This window comes from Parambassis ranga, chromosome 19 (assembly GCF_900634625.1).
Source record: "Parambassis ranga chromosome 19, fParRan2.1, whole genome shotgun sequence".
Classification (NCBI taxonomy): Eukaryota; Metazoa; Chordata; class Actinopteri; family Ambassidae; genus Parambassis; species Parambassis ranga.
In genome coordinates this window covers 10,327,966-10,344,930 of record NC_041039.1, presented here as the reverse complement: position 1 = coordinate 10,344,930, position 16,965 = coordinate 10,327,966, and the positions used below count along the sequence as shown (strand labels likewise).

At 39.9% G+C, this 16,965-nt stretch overlaps 2 protein-coding genes across 3 annotated transcripts; both read right to left on the bottom strand.

The window, feature by feature from the left end:
- Window positions 1-582: 582 nt before the first annotated feature.
- On the bottom strand, window positions 583-2,835 carry LOC114452166 (gap junction delta-3 protein-like). Its single transcript, XM_028431323.1, has 4 exons — window positions 2,772-2,835; window positions 2,275-2,393; window positions 1,632-2,175; window positions 583-1,595 (listed from the first exon to the last, which is right to left on the bottom strand). The coding sequence occupies exons 2-4, from the start codon at window positions 2,276-2,278 to the stop codon at window positions 1,427-1,429; spliced, it is 717 nt and encodes a 238-aa protein (XP_028287124.1). The 5' UTR covers window positions 2,279-2,393; window positions 2,772-2,835; the 3' UTR covers window positions 583-1,426.
- A 455-nt stretch (window positions 2,836-3,290) lies between these two features.
- Window positions 3,291-15,771, bottom strand: top2a (DNA topoisomerase II alpha). 2 transcript variants are annotated; one of them, XM_028431807.1, is made up of 35 exons: window positions 15,649-15,771; window positions 14,768-14,914; window positions 14,489-14,579; window positions 14,328-14,391; window positions 14,061-14,206; window positions 13,744-13,841; window positions 13,437-13,649; window positions 13,165-13,338; window positions 12,760-12,861; window positions 12,519-12,656; window positions 12,281-12,419; window positions 12,027-12,184; window positions 11,760-11,885; window positions 11,546-11,656; window positions 11,243-11,348; window positions 11,001-11,110; window positions 10,065-10,157; window positions 9,870-9,984; window positions 9,660-9,781; window positions 9,378-9,526; window positions 9,066-9,297; window positions 8,845-8,979; window positions 8,561-8,761; window positions 8,278-8,473; window positions 8,007-8,098; window positions 7,787-7,930; window positions 7,581-7,664; window positions 7,252-7,446; window positions 5,438-5,552; window positions 4,891-5,055; window positions 4,421-4,601; window positions 4,275-4,330; window positions 4,067-4,192; window positions 3,707-3,945; window positions 3,291-3,548 (listed from the first exon to the last, which is right to left on the bottom strand). In XM_028431807.1, exons 1-35 carry the CDS (start codon window positions 15,664-15,666, stop codon window positions 3,417-3,419), a joined length of 4,713 nt encoding a protein of 1,570 aa, XP_028287608.1. In that variant the 5' UTR covers window positions 15,667-15,771; the 3' UTR covers window positions 3,291-3,416. The 2 variants fall into 2 exon arrangements, with proteins under 2 accessions (XP_028287608.1, XP_028287609.1); XM_028431808.1 differs by having other exon boundaries at window positions 4,891-5,052.
- Window positions 15,772-16,965: the final 1,194 nt, after the last annotated feature.

Genomic DNA, 16,965 nt, shown 5'->3' with positions numbered 1-16,965 from the left:
AGAATGCAGCTACTACATACATTTATATAAACAGATATTTTTACTTTACTTGATTTTTACTGCCAAGAAAAAAAAATGTGATCAGTTCTTAATAACTTTTCATGTCTAACCCCCAATTTAGAACACAAATACTAACCTTTTAAAGGTACACTTCAGATAAGGGTCTACCAGGACTCCAGTCCTTGCAGTCCCTGCAGGCCAAGCAGAAGTGCTGCCAGTAATAAAACACAAGTAGTTCTGTCAGTTCTGGTAAGCCAAGCAGACATAACTCTCTGAGAAGGAGGGGAGGCGTTCATATTAATACTTGTACAGGTGAAGGAGGACGATATGAAGCCAGTTTGATACATGTGACAAAAGTATTTGAGATGGGATAAGAACATGACTTCCGCTGAGAGGCTTGACTGTAGAGATGAATCATATAGCAAGTTTAACATGATGAGTGAGTCATTTCTTCAATGGATATTTTCAGCTGAACGCTAAATTTGTGGGAACTGCAGAGAAGTTTAAAGACTCAAAGTAAATCAAATCACAAGGTTTTAATTCAAACACACACGTGTAAAAAAAAAAAATGGAATTGTCCCCATACAGGTTGAACCAAGCTCCACTGTGCAAGCGTGAAGTGCAAAATAAAATGCCACTGAACTTATTACAGACTACATTTGTCATCATCTTACCCAATCACAAAGTGCTTTAAACAAATTAACATATGATACAATGGTGCCCATAAAAATAGATTTGTCAGTCTGTGTTGACAACATTCTGTCACAAAGGAAACTTTCGATTTCACCAAAGTACATGTGTTACATTCATTCATTCAAGGTAAAACCTGATCAACCAGACCAGCTGCATTCTGCACACATTCCTACATCCAAGTTATATTTACAGTTCACTCTAAACATGTCATGTTTACAGTTTTATAGTGATGGAATGTACTGAAGTTATAATGTATAAAGAACTGCACTGGCGTAATATAAAAAAATGCTGTAGATCTTAAAGGGCCAGTTCGTAGGATTTAATTGCTTTGGAGTGTGGGGCAGTGTATGTACAAATTGATGTTTTTTTTAGATGGTTGCTCAAATCTCACCACTAGGTGTCTCTTAATCATACAAACTGGTCCTTTAATTGAAACCATAAAGTGTTTTCAGTTTGAGTAGTGTGAGTCAGTTGCCTTTGAAGTAAAGAAGCAATCAGCAAATCACAAGTGTACACAAACTGCCCTCCTGGCCTCAGTTGTTTATGGTCTGTAATGACTCAAACAAGACAACAATCCATCTTATCATCACTGTTGTCTTTGCCCATATCCTGATCTCGTGACTGTCTCCCATACTTATCCCTTAGATGTCTCCCATCTTAAAAACAAAACAAAACTAAAACTAGCCTACAGGATTTAAAAATGTAAATAAAAGGGGACTGTAATTACAGCCTCTCAAACATTGGGTGTCCTGGTGCTCACATGTCTGCTTCTCCTGTGCTTATTAGTGATGCTGGAGGACTTCCTGCTGGATTTGCAACTCAGCGATCCTTTGGATCTCACAGGACCTGGCCCGGGCAGCGCCTTTTCTCCTGGTCTTTCCTCTGTCTTCTCGTGATGGAAGGTCTGAGGATTCTCACAGATGTAGATGCAGTCTGGGGTGTAGGGATCCTGGCTCATGAAAAACCACTTCCTGGAGCTGTGTAAGAGTTCCACACAGCTAGAAATAGCTGATAGTACCCCCACACCAAAGTAGAAGCAGAGGAAGACTGTTTTCTCTGTAGGACGGGAGGTGAAGCAGTCCACCGTGTGGGGGCATGGGAAACGGCTGCAGGGGTACTGTGCCTGCACAATGAAGCCGTACAGAAACCATTGGCCCACTAGAAAGCCAATTTCTGCCACAATGCGGAAGCACAGATTGACGATGTAGAGCCTCTTTAAATGCTGATCCTCCATGAAGTATTGGCTGCTGGTTCGACTGCATATGGAGCTATCACTCTTCTTGTCATGATGATGTGTGGCATACATGAGGTAAAGCAGGGAAGGTGTAGCAATAAGGACAATATGGAACACCCAGAATCTGTATTGGGAGATGGGGAAGGCTCTGTCGTAGCACATTTGTTTGCATCCTGGCTGCAGGGTGTTGCAGTCAAACTGCTCTTGCTCATCTTCAAACAGGTCACTGGCCACGGTTCCCAGGATCACTATCCGAAACACAAGCATCAGTAGGAGCCAGAAACGACCAAGCATCGGCGAATGAGCCTGAAGGCTATCAAAGAGTCCAGAGAGGAAGCTCCATTCACCCATGATTGCACCTCTGTCAGGTAAGACTTAGAGATCTATTCACCTGTCTGTCTCACAGGAAAGGATGATCTGCAGGTCAAGGATTGGTCCAAGGTTTGGGCCCTGAGGTACCAATGACCTGAAATAAAAAGCAAAACATTATAGCACCTACAAATGCAATACAAGCAGATCACTAAGTTAATAAAATAATAGCCTAAATTATTTAATTATTTGCTTTAACATCTATTCAATCCCACAATTAAAATCAGTAAGGATCTTTTCAAATACTAACCAACAAATCATAGATTGCCTATCACACATTTAAACTCATTTCAATCACATAAAAGCTGCTACATGCCAGCTACTCGCATACAACATCAAACAAGCCAACAGTAGCAGGATGACAAACAGTTCAGCCTGATGTAATGCCTCACTGTAAAAATAAAACCTCTTCACCTTTTACCACCGAACAGGATTCTGGTTTAAACCAAAAAGACATAAATCCTCATGTTCTTACCATTTTACTGTATATTCCTCTGCTGTTCTCTCCAGATGAAGTATGATTAAGTGTTTAAGGTTCAGCAAGGTCTTATAATTGAGAGGGCGGCAACAGTTTAGGAAATTCCTGCAATGTCCTAATCTGCTCCCATCCAGTCTCAAATAGAGGCGATGTTTACCCAAGAAAGGCAGACTTCTTGATGAGCATTTCAAAGAGTTTCCTAAATGGCAGGAAGGATATAAGTTGTACCAGCAGTTTCACCACTCACATGGCATAAATGCACAACATATGTGACATGAATAAAAAAGAAAGAAAAACAATTAAAAAGTGAAACAGCTATTTACCTCTGGACTTCAAACCATTTTAATGTTACCCAGAAGTACACCAACTTATGTAAGAACAATTTACTTAAAATGGAGCAAATTCCCTGTTGTCATTCTAGCACAGTGTATCTCCGTTTAGCTGATACTCCTCACTATCTTAAAAGCCTTAATCCGACTACACACAGGCACAAAACACACAACTGTGAAAACAGAGTACGGTACAACAAATTCACAACTTTATTATTAAAACGTATAAAGAACACTTAGAGAACATTTAAAAAGTTGATAAACACAGCCAATGAAATATTTACAAGACACAAACAAGGGAATACAAAGAAACTTAATCTGAGTCATCGGAGTCCACGATGTAGGCAACAGGCTTTCGGGCCCGTGAGGGTTTATCTCGTGGCTTAGCAGAGACTGGAGCTACTTCTGCTTGGAAGCTGTCATCATCGTCCCACTTCTTGATTTTCTACAAACAAAAAGAAAATATGCAGGTTTGAAATCTGTCAAAAGTGTCTCGAATTAATACAAAATGGTGATCTTTAAAGGCATGGTGCACAATGCCTGTAAAGATTGTTTCTAATAAAAAAAATAAATAAAATAAAAAACAAAAGAGTAAAAACTGACCTTGCCAGCAGCAGTTGTCTTGGTCTTGAGGCGTGACATGAGGTCACCCGAGTCGCTGTCCGAGTCGTCACTGTTGACTTGTTTCCTTTTTTGAGCAGGTTTTTTTGCCTTTGCCTTGGCAGGAGCCTTCACTTCACTCTCCGAGTCACTGGAGTCAAAGGTGGGCACTGCCTTGGCTGCAGAGCTAGACGCAGGTTTGGGCTTGGAGAGAGCATCCAGAATAGATGGCTGCTTTGCATCTAGGGAGAAATCATCAGGGGAAACAACCCATGTCAACTTTTTTTTTTTTTTTTTTTTTTTTTTTTAACCACTGGAAGAAATATTTGAAATAAATTAGAACAAAAAAGCTTGAGTTACTACCTGCAGCTTTTTTCTTGGATGCAGCTGGTTTCTTGGTCGCAGCAGCTTTCTTGGGTGCAGCTTGTTTAGGTTTGGTTTTGGGTTGAGCTGGAGCCTTAGGTGCAGGCATCTGATCGTCCGACTGAGCTGTATCACAAAGTAAATAAAACAGTATTCCTGAGCACATCGTTTTCAAGCTTCCTCACAAGCATCCTAAGAAAATACTTACAGCTTGACTTGGAGTCACTTTTTTTGAGTGTTGTTTTGCTCTTTGCCGCTTTCTTCCTGTACAGAGATGACAAATATGTAAAAAGAACCAACTACTTTAACGGTAAAACCGTTTTATGAACAACTCATCTGTTGTTTCATGCTTACGTGGGCTCTGGAGCTTTGGGTGGTGGAGCTGGAGAGTCTATGTCGCTGTCAGACATAACATTAGCCTCTGGATTGAAGGAGGTGTCGTCATCACTGATGACAGCTTTGCGTTTTGGAGCATCTTTCTTGCCCCAGTCATCAAACTCATCTTCACTATCAGACATGTTGTATTTCACAGCAGCTTAAAGACACATAAGAAATGGAAAATTTAGGAACGCTGAAGTTTATTTCCTCCGGGATTTCCCTAAACTGAAAGAGTAGTCGACCAAGTTGGTTCAGTCAATGAAGACTAAACTGAGATCAGAGCACTAATTAGCAGGAAGCATTTCTAGATTGTCTCACAATCAGGGGAGAGCTTATTTTTTTGTAAAGTGAGAGTTACAACAAACAAAACAAAAAACAGCAATACATGGCAACCTGAAACAAATATGCTTGAAGTTTAGGGGATCGGAGCCTTTTTGTAGACTAACCTTTTGTTTTGCGAACTGCACGCTCCCTGGGGACAGCTTCTTCCTCTGCCTCCATGTCACAGTCGGAGACACCATCAGACTCCTCATCTGACCATGGGTTCTTCTTGGGCTGCGCAGCAACTGGCTTGAACTGAAGAGTGGTCTGCTTACCAAGCTTGGATGCTGCTGCAAAGAAGAAGAGTGTTTTTTAATGCTGTATACTGTGTTGAAGCAGCATCGCTGCTAACAGGGTTCCTACACATTGCTGTGGGCACAGTAGCTTATACCAACATATTAACAAAGCCAGACAAGATTAACCAATAAAAATGGAGTAATATCTCTGTTCACTACATACTGCCCTAGTGCCATTTATGCCTACACATACATTTCACATTTAATGCTTAAATGAAAAGATAACTGTACAGACTATTCAGTTTTCTTACTGAAAAACATAGTGTTGAGAGTATATGTCTGTCCTGCTTTTTTAAGTAAATATTAAAGGCACATTCTCAGTGACAAATGATGACGTGAATGAAATATTTTCAGTTGTTCTTCAATATTCTCTCACCTTTCCCCTGAGTCTTTGTTTTCTTATCTAGTCGTGCAGCCAAGCCAGTTTTCTCAACAGAGTCTGTATTTCCCGCATCTTCTTCAAACTCCATCTTCATCACTACATCTTCAGTCTACAGTGTCAGAAATTAGATAAAACGTGTGTGATATAAAATCTTCGAAATTAAAACATTGTTATATTCAGGGTTCCTACACATTTTCAAATTTAAAATTCTGTCTTTTGTCATCACTATATACATTGCTCAAAATACATATAATCCCACCCTGACACATGCACATCCTCACAGAAAAGTTGACACACTAAAACACAGATGTGTGAAGATGTGAAACACATATGTTGCACAAGTATGCACACAGGCTTACTGAAGCTTATGTAACATTTGAAAACAACCATTCTTGTATTTACTATTGTGTTATATGAAGGCTCTGTATTAGTTCCACTGTAGCTCAAATATTGATTGTCTACATACCAAGATGTGCTGGAAAGAATTTATAGGTAATAGAACATTCAGTAATGTCATTGTCGAGTGACATTAACTCTGGTGGAATTAATGAGCATCCATACTATGTTGATCTAACTTTCTATTACGCTGATTTTACACGCCAGCGGGGCAATGTCACTTTCTCTGCTCTACTGAGGGTTAACCAGTTGATTTGTTAGAACGTTGTCGACTGAACTGGCAAACTAGTTAACCTAGATGGGTATCCAAGTAGGCCTACTTATCTTCATGTCAGAACAGTCATTACTTGGGCGTCAGAAGCATTGAAAATGTAATTATTACAAGCAATATTTTTTGTATAATATTATGGGGGGTCTAGGGGTCCTCCTCCCGAAAATTTTTAATTTACTAGATGCCATTTCCTGCATTCTGGTGGATTTTAACAGGTTGTTAAACACCTGTTTTACCTACAGAGGTAAATGCTTAGTTTCCATTTCTTGAATCAGATCAGATTGCAGCCTGTAACCCTCCTCCTCATGTCCATTGCAGATAACAAACAACTTATCATCAGCCAAATAATACCGTCTACTATAACTTTAAGTAATCAATAGCTTCCTCCCAACTTTTCTTTGTTGAATCTAACATCAATTTAACGTCACCTAGAGCAGTGTTTGCGAACCCCCGTCTCTACAGTCTCTGGGTTTACAGTTCTCTGGTCTCTGTATCTCACGCAGCGGAGTTCACCCCAATACACACAGACAGACACAACACAAAAGTCCGCTGGCACAGACGAACTACGGTACAATTATAAAGCTTACCGTAAACTAATAATAATTTTTGTACCAATGAAGCAAAATTAGATCGCAATGTCTATGATCACTCGAAATGATAAATTGTTTAACATGTCAGCAACAACAACAACCCTTTACAAAACCCTCCAAGGAGCTAATCTTTTTCAAAAAAGTTTGTCTGCGGCATGTGAACAACGCTCCTCATTTGCATAACGTTCATCTCCACTAGCTCCTCTCGACTCGCTGCTTTACGTCACAATTGACAGTTTGAGAACACAGAACACCGCGTTTCTCTCCCTCTGCAGGCATTGCAGCACATTTCCTTGGCAAAGTGTAATGAAATACGTTGGTCGATATTTCTGAAAGTTGAGCTGCATTTTATAATGTAGCGGCAAAGGTCTGGAAACAAATATTTTTCCATACCCTAATTTCCCTTTTTTCCCAGACCTGGAAAACACTAAAATCACATTCCATACTTTTCCATACTGCGTAGGAACCCTGTATATTTCACATGAAATAAGACTTCAACAAACAAAATAAAATAATTTTAATGGAATCTAAGAACAATTGGAAAGACATACCTTGACTTTTTTGACTTTCTTGCCGTCACCTTTCTTTTCCGCTTTCTTGTTAGCCTCAGCTTTCATTGCACTGGTGACACGTGGAATGACACGGCGGCCCTGTGGTGTGGGCAGAGTCTCCTTCTTCACCTTCAGCGCCTTGCTTTTTCCAGTCACCTTTATAGGCTCCGGGTTATTTTCTTTGGCCTCAATGCGCTGATAACAAGAAGGCACAAGATCAGAAGATTTTTTTGTCACATCTGGACTGGACTTTGTCACATCTGAACATCTGTATGTGCCCATGTGACGAACAAACTGCATTTATAGTTAGATGTAAAGCAAAACCATACCTCCAGTTCCTCTGAAAAAGCAACAAGGTCTTCCTTCCACAGGTCAGATGGAATTTTCATTTTTAAGGTGTTTAGCTCTGCCATCTTTAGATCATGTAGAAAAGGGGACAAAGACAAAACAGAAGTGAATTTAAGTGTTGTTAAGTTTGTGTGTGTGTTTTTTTTTGTTTAAATCAGTGAACCTGTAGCAAAGATGAAACGCCTACCTTAGCATCCCGCTGTTTGCACAGTTCCTCTTTCTTCTCTTTGGTCAAGAACCACATTGGCATGCTCAGCAAGTAGTTATAGTCAGGTCCAGTAGTTTCTTCTTTGTCTGTTGTTTCATCCGCCTCCTCCATCTCCTCATCATTCTAATGGGATTCACACACTAGTCATATTTAGCGCTCCTCACAGCTGTAGATAATGACCATATAAAGAGCATTTTACCTTCTCTTGAGCCTCTTTCCAAGCCTTGACTGGGTCAGAGTCGTAGCCGTTCTCCTGCAGCATTCGAATTAGTTCCTTTTTAGGCTTGTTCTCTACAAGTAGATAGATATGCATTTGATTTTGATGTATTTGGCCAAGGAAAACCAAAGCACTCTCTAGGTTTGAACATTTGTGGTTAAATTGACTGCAAGAGATATCTTTAAAATAGCTATTATGCAGCATTCAATATTTTTACACTGTAAAATCATAAATTATCAAACAATCTACTAACCAATGACCAAGGTGCCCTGAATTTTCTCCAGAATGAAACGAGCCTGATTGCTGAGCCTAGAACTCTCTGCCCCCAGCATGCCTAATAACCAGTCCTTCCTCAGCACATAGTACTTCATTCTCAATTCAAAGAAGTCCTTGAAGATGTCCTCCACAAGCTCATACTTTTTCAGGCTGCCCACATGGTCAAACAACACCTAAAAATGTCAGGTGAAAAATCTTTAATGTGGTTAAGATGTCATTCTTCCTTTTATGAAGGTGTACACGTGGGTTTATTCCATTACCATAGAATTGCAGGTGAGGGGGTTCTGCAGTTTGAAGACTTTATGGAGGCCAGCAGCCTCTGCCTCAACAAGTTTCTCCTCTGTCATCTTGATCACAAAGCGCACGGTGGAGTCAGTGTGGTACTCCTTGTAGTCAGTGATCAGAGGAGGAACCTTCTCCGTGCCATTCAGCATCGGCTCAAGCACATTCTCCTTGTAGGTCTACACCATAAAAAAAGTGTCACTACTTGAAAAGGTATAAACAGTATGTTTCTGTCCCTATAAAAAAAGCTTGAATAACTAACCTGTGTCCAGGATTTGACAGGCAGTTCAGAGATCTCAATGGTGGTGGAATCAATAATGGCCACCTCTCCATTATTCATGTAGTGGTTGTCCGCCAACTGCTCAATGGTGCCTTTGAAGCCTTTATAGTTTGGCAGCTATTGGGGGAAAAAACACTCATTATTTGTTTTGGATATCAAATACAGAAGAGTTGCGGATCTTAGAGGCCACTCCCTGTTCTCACCATAGGCAGAGGTTCCTCGCCATTGAGCATGCGGTGGATGTTGTTGATGATTTCACGTACGTCATAGTTGGGAAGTTTGCTGGCCCAGCCTGTGCCGATACCTTCAGTGCCATTCACCAGCACCATGGGGATGATGGGAATGTACCACTCTGGCTCGACACGCTGGTTGTCATCATAGTTGTACTTAAGCAAGTTGTCATCCACAGCTGGGAAAACAAGACGGGCCAGGGAGCTAGAAGAACAGAAAATAATTAATGAACTGAAACATGTCTGTCGACTTAGAGGATTTGTAGTCTGTAAGAGCATGCAGACCTGAGCATGGTGAAGATGTATCGAGGGCTGGCAGAGTCCTTGCCACCATGCAGCCTAGTTCCAAACTGGCCCAGAGGCTGCAACAAGTTCAAGTTGTTGCTTCCAACAAAGTTCTGAGCTAGACCAACAATGGTCATCATCAGAGAGCTCTGAGAAAGAAAGTAAGAAAACAAAAGTTTTACCCAATAGGCAAACAAATGTCTTTTCCCATATATATGTTTAACATCAAATCTACAGGCCACACTAAACAAACAGGATAATCTGCATTGTTTGTCATCTCACCTCTCCATGGTGGTAGGCAGACATCTCAGCCACAGAACCAGCCAACTGGGCCACCTTCACCTCCCGCTTGTCATTTCTCTTGAAGCAACAGAAAAGCACTTTCCTCTGCCCTGGTTTCAAACCTATAATACAAATACATGCAAACATTAAACAACCGTAATCACACAGTATTGCTACTATGTTTTTGAAGCTCATAAGCACTTTACGCACCATCCACAAGGCAGGGGATCGACCTCTCGTTGTCTGAGTTAGAGAAAAGTACCAGCTCCTTGTTTACAAAGTCGTTGTAGGAGAGGGACTTTGTTGCCTGACCATAAAGGTAATCCTGTACAGAGACAGCCAAACATACGGTCAGCCATAATACAAAAACAGCGACACAAAATTCAAAAAGTGTAACAACATTACCTCAGGCAGGTTGTGCTCCCTGCGCTGCCGCCTGTTGATCATGAAGTTAGTGAGCCACTCTTTTCGCTCATCCACTTTCTTCTTGCTAAAGGCCTGGCCAATACAAAAAAACAAACATTAAATATCCACAAGATATGGAAAGCAGGGATAATTCAGAATAATTTGCTTACAGGAAGTTTATTAAATTGATATGACTAAAAACTAGAAAAGCATTTCCTGAAGAAAATGCAAGTTTGATTGCCGCAGCTGAAGCATTGCTTTGAATGCTGATGTGAAGGATTGCTCTGAATTGCTGGAGAATCTGCAATCTGAATTTAATTTGCTGAAACACGGTTAAGAATTTAGAAAGATGAAGCTCTTATTTGGAAAAGTAGAAAATGTTTAAATATTATGAAGCTATGAAAGAGAAACAGCTGAAGACAAGAACAGTATGAAGTCACGACCTTAAAGAATAGCCTGTGAATATACCATATGAAAGGTCTGAGGCTGGAATAATACCATAAGACTATAAGAAGCTCAGGCTGTGTGATTTGAGTGTGGAATAGTAGTATACAGCTGAAGGATGATCAATATGACAGAAATAATGCTTGAAGTCTGATAAAGACTTTAGTGTGTCAGCCTGTCACCATGGTAACAGCCCTGCCTGCATCCATGGCATCCTAATGTGTTTGAAGGGCTCTCATTGACTCCCATGTTAATTTGAGGGTGGAAAATGTTGTATTTTTAATATTATAATATTTGTAATTATTATTGAAGGTTTCCGGGAATGTCCTGAATGAGCTGAATCTTTTTATGTTTGAATTGTTTGATCGGTCAATGCATTCTGAAGATACGATGAGCCAAAAAACGTAAGGAATAATAATAAAGATGTAGAAGAACAAGAGTTTGATTGCCTAGCAACGGCAATCGAACCAGAATGAACTCATAACATCTTACAAGGGTGATAGCTTCATCGTCTTCGGGCCCAGAGTACTTAAATGGGATACGATGTCTCTGCATGTCAGAGAAGTACTCCTTGGCTTCCTGTGATGTGCTGGTTCCCAAACCTAGATGGGCAGAGACCACAAGAGAACAATTAATTGACATCAATATAATAACACACAAATCTATCATACAGTTAATTAGTGATGGGTTGCTTACTTGTTGGTTTTACTACCACACAGGGGTTTATAACAAACCTTTGTAGTACTTGATCTTCCAAGACTTGTAGTTGGACTGGCTGTCCTTCCATGCATTGAACTCAGGGATACTGTAGAAGGACAGCTGGGATTTCTTAAATGATGCCTAGGAAGTGGGAAATAAAATGTCAGCAATCATCGTTCGCAACACTGCCTTGTCATTGAATGTCATCCATTTTTGGTTTGAACACTAGAAGACAGTTTATCTTCACATTTGGGACTTTGTTTTAACAGTTTAGTCCTTTCTCTAGGCCCTGCATAAATTAGATAATTTAGCATAAGACATAAAGTGAGCTCATGTACCTTGATGATGGGAGTGATGAACTCCTCCAGGAAGTTATGACGCAAAAGAGATGGCCAGTTGTGGTGGATGAAGTTGATCAGTAAGCCCTTAATGTGGGAGCCATCTTGATCCTGACAAAATTATAGTAATATAGTTCAAGGCAAGTGCACCAAAAACTGAAGCTTAAGAGCAACGCATGATTTCTTAGAGGAAAATTAAGATCCACTAAAACACCTGATCTGTCATGATCATGATCTTGCCATAACGCAGAGACTTGAGGGATTCTGGGTCACTGTAGTTCTTCTTGTACTGAAGGCCAAGGATCTTGATGATGTTGTTGATTTCAGCGTTCTCCATAATCTGAAAAAGACAACCAAACAACTCTGTTGTTTACTAAGCCACACTAAAACTTAGTAAGAAGCAATTATATTAATACTATCTATTTGCATTCTGTTCTTACTTTGCAATTATTGAATGACTGAAAATACTATTCAAACCAACCTGTTTGTGTGAGGCCTCCCGAACGTTAAGCATTTTTCCTCTAAGCGGGAAGACACCGTAGCGATCCCTGCCTACTACTCCCAGCCCAGACACTGCAAGTGTCTTGGCCGAGTCTCCCTCAGTAAGGATCAGTGTACAGCCAATAGAGTTCTTCCCACCTACCACAAAAAAGGATTAGTTCAGGGTTACAGGTACAGGAGTAGCAACATACTTGCAATCACAAGTCACTAGACTGTATCAAAAAGTATATATACCTGCATCGTTGGCATCATCAAGCTTTGGCACACCTTTGATTTTTGAGTGTTTGACAGCCGAGCATTTTTTGTTGAGCTGGTTTTGAGCCTTGAACTTCACCCAATTCATGATATTTTCCACAATTCCACAAGATGAGGCCTAGTGAGAACAGAAGAAGAGTAACTGCTGAAATCTGAATAACTACACAACAACGGATTGCAGTGCTGGTGTTTTTTTTTTTTTTTTTTAAATCAGCACCTGTTTAATGAACTTCTCACTCAGAGAACATGTGGACCCAAAGTTCTTCTGTTGCAGTGTCATGTTCTCTTTGGTCTGAGAGTCAAAGGTGGGGTTCTCAATCAGGGAATTGACAAACAGCCACATGTGATTCTTCACCTATCGAAAGATTGCGCATGTTCAGTTATGCCTTTAACCAATAGACAAAGGAATATTTGTAACAGCTGCCCCAGCAGTTTGGACAATTAGACTTAGACTGTACCTGAAATGGCTTGACTGCCACCCCAGCTTTGTTCTTCTTCTTCACGACTTCAATCAGCTTTCCAACCACCTGGTCAGCCACATAGTCAATGTGCCTGCCTCCCTAACATCCAGAAGACAAACATCAGAAGACATTCACAGTAACTATAAATGTCCTAAGTCTTGTGTCTAAGTCACAGGGAGTCGAATGAACCAGGGTTTTTGGCTTAGTTTTCCTTAAAATGTACATTTAAAATAGGCTGACAAATTAAGAAAAAATATACCTGGCACCCTGTATTTTAACTGGCTTAAAATGTTACATTTGGATTTAGGATACAGTTAAAAATACATAATTCATTAATTACTGTTGATGCCACTAATAGTACAAACCATGCCCTATAGAGAAGATCTACTACTGTATTGTTACCTTCGTTGTTGCAATGCTGTTGACAAAGCTGACTTGCTGGAAGCCCTTTTCACTCATGGTGAGGCAGACTTCCCAGCGCTCATTGACAATCTCATGTATCACAGTAAGGGGACTGCCCAGCTCAGACACCTTGTCCTTCAAATACATGTCCACATAGCTACGGAAACCTGTAACCTGGAGAACAAGAGCTGTTGTTAATGCTCAGTAGATATAAACAAATATCAGCTGACAACAAGGAAAAATGTGAAAAACCAAAGTGCACTGGAACTTACAGGCAGCCTCTTGCCATTGAAGAACACATGAACGCCCTTTGTGGAACCTGCAATGTCATAAGCCCTCCTTGTCATCAGAGCCACTGTGTCTTTGTCCAGGACAGTCATCTTAAACTTAGGAAGATCTGGCCTGAATGTGATGCAAGTGTAATCATCTCCATCAAAGTATTTGATGTTAGCATCTCCTGCTCTGCCCATGTTGTCATACCAGCTCTGTACAAAACATGGACATATGTTAAAACACATCCCTACATCAGCACAATTTACATTTACAAAAGGGGCAAATGTGGTTCATCATTCTTCCTACCTGCTTGAAGACTTTCTTTGACTGTCTGCAGGCAGTCTCAACAGTGAACTTTGTACTGAAGATATTACAAAGCTTTGCACCATATCCATTACGACCACCTAAAGAACAAGTATTAATATCAGGATGCAAAGTTATGTTGTTATAACATGACAAATCAAGTTGATTTGTCACTGATATATGTCAACATTTAGGGTAAAATAATTAACCTCCAAATCGATATACACAGATAAAGATGTTACTTTAGGCTTTAAGACAAAAACTGAATTACTCAATAGCCCAAAATGAGAAAAACTGGTCTTATTATATCGGGCACTAACCAGTGACTTTCTTCTCATCATCATCATAGTTGCTAGAAGTAAGGAGCTGTCCAAAGATGAGAGCAGGCACAAAGACTTTCTCCACTTTGTGCTCCACCACAGGGATGCCCTTTCCATTATTCCATATACTGATGGTATTGTTTTCACTAAAAAAAGAAAGAAAAAAAAAATCATACACATACCACCACAGAAACCTGAATAGGAGCAGCTTTAAAGCAAAGCAAAAGTGCTAAAATCATAACATTGGGGTGTTTATATCATACTTACACATCTATGCTGACTTTGATGCAGGTCATGCTCTTGTCCCTCTGCTTATTGTCAGCTGCATTTACTATTGGTGGGATTAAAAAGGGGTTACATCAGTAAAGAAGGCTGGCTATGAGATGAACAGTATTGTCTAACGTACTTATCATAAGCAGTTTACTCACCAAGGATCTCATCAAAAATTTTGTACAGCCCAGGTACAAATGACACATCACGGCAGTTCAGTCCAACACCCTCATCGATCACCCACATTTGCTGATGAAGAAAGTCAACTGATGAATGCAAAGATCTCACATGCAATAATACAATATTATTATCCATGGGTTCTTCTCATAAATGGCCTGCAATACATCATCACCATTGGAATGAAAATCAACAGAAACTGCTCAAAGGAATCAATTCATCAATTTTAGGAACACAAATATAGCTATGTGACTTCTTACTTGAGTGACAGGCTCCACAGAGCCTATGTAGGAGTCTGGTCTGAGCAAAATGTGCTCCAGTTGTGTCTTCTTCTGATAAATCCTCTCCACTGATAGCCGCTTTGGATCCTTCTTTGTCTTTTCCACCAGCTTGTTTTCAAAAAAGGCCTGGTAACAATAACACAAAGATGTATTTCTTGTCTTGCTTTTGTGCTATAGGTGAGCTTCAGAAGGTTGCAGCAGAAAAATGTTTTAAGAAAATTCTAGAAGTCCAGATGCCTTGCTTCAACCTTCTGAATGGCAATGACCTAAATGACTGAGAATCCTTATAGATATATAGGTGAGCTTCATATGACACGACTACACTTATAAGAACTGCAATGTGTTAAACCACCTTCACATCGCCGTACAACTATAGTTGAATTTTAAAGCGAACATAACCCACAGACAAATTGATTGACACAAAATCTTGTACTGATTGATGTCGTAGACCTACATTATACCGACACATTTTCATTTGATTTTCACTCTTGATTACGATGGATAAAGTGCCCACTAAAGAACATACGTAAATGGGTATATTAGGTTTTTGGCGTTAGCGAACTAGCAAGACAATCAGTGTTGGTACCATCACATCGGGACTGCCTCCCATGTGATGCTCTCATGTAACGGCGCAAATCAAGCATTGTTGTTTTATTGACCAATGGATTTCGCAAAGTGTGTTTTTAGTTTTAACATTACGTGCAATGAAATTACACACTGGCAATGATGTTATTGTTACCAAACTGTGTTAGCTACCCAACTTTAGCCGTCGCTAAAAGATTTCACTCTCGCTCAGAGCAGCAGCAGGCAAACTGTTACGTTTAAAAGTAAATTAGCTGCAAATAACGAAGTAAAATTACCTTCAGTGGTTCCGCCATGTTTCTTGTATTTGGGACTGAACTCTGATACTCAAAAAACCGTTTACAGCAAAGTAAAAAAGCTCCTGTTAATCCTAACGACAAATGTTCTCCTAGCTGTACTAAAAGATAGGAACGTTTGAAAATTCAAAACTCGGTGGGAACCTCTCGCGCCAGCTGTATTACCCAATCCAACGAGAGTCCACGAGACACTCTTCTCCAATGAGGAACGCAAGTCTGTCCTTATCCGGTTAACTAGCCAATCATCGACAGTAAACGTAAAATGAGCACACCCACTTTGTCACACGGCCAATCAGCTTTCCAGGTTACAAACAGGAAGAAATGCCTATTTAAAATCATAGTGAGTAAACGCAAAAGTGAGTGTGATTTTATTTGAAAATGTAAAATAAGTCTGTGTTATTTGAGTTTGTCGTTGTTTTTGGTATATTGTTCTGGTAATAAAGCATTAAAAAACGCAAAGGTCCTGCTGAGTGGTTTGTTTTACCCAGAAAGGTGAAACGGCGTTTCTTCAATTTCGCCGCTTCCATGTGGGGTCATGGGACACGGTTCTAAGTAAAAGTACACCACAAATGTTTGTTGTTGTCTCAGAGATAAATTAAATTGTTAATGTTAACATGATTATGTAAACGTATCATGTTGCCATGTGTCCAAGAGATGAAGTGACATGTTGATGTCCAAGCATTATCAGATAGAAAAGGTAGCACTTGACTATTAGGACCAGCAGACTCATATCTGTTGTGTTCAAGGTATAATATTGTAACATTCCATAATTAAAAAAAAGAGTATGTGTGGAAATGTGTTTATTACTTATTTATAATAAACAGAATATTAAAAAATATCAATAGTAATTGACTCCAACTGTATGATATTGTTAAAATCCCTATAACCCCTGTATTGCATTGTAGTTAAGAATGCTGCCAAACAACAGAAATGTGCTTCAGCCTGTTCCTTTTTTCAGTTGTGATCGTGAAAGTGATTCATGTATTGTAATATATATGGCCAAGAATAACCTCATTCATTCAACTAATTGTAACAGATGACATATGTAGTTAGCAATGGCACTAAAGCTAATTGCAGCCAGTGTGAAGTGTCCGACACAGCTGCAAAAATGACAGACGTCCACACTTTATATGTCGTTTTCATCTTGCCACAATCCTCACACTCTTAATGTCACTTCCATATTGGTTCACCAGGACATCCGGCACAGCTCTACCTCGATCTCTACCTTTGCATTACAAGGCATGTAGCACAGGCCACAAGAAGATCTGAGTCCATCATTTTTTCAAAACATTTTATTTA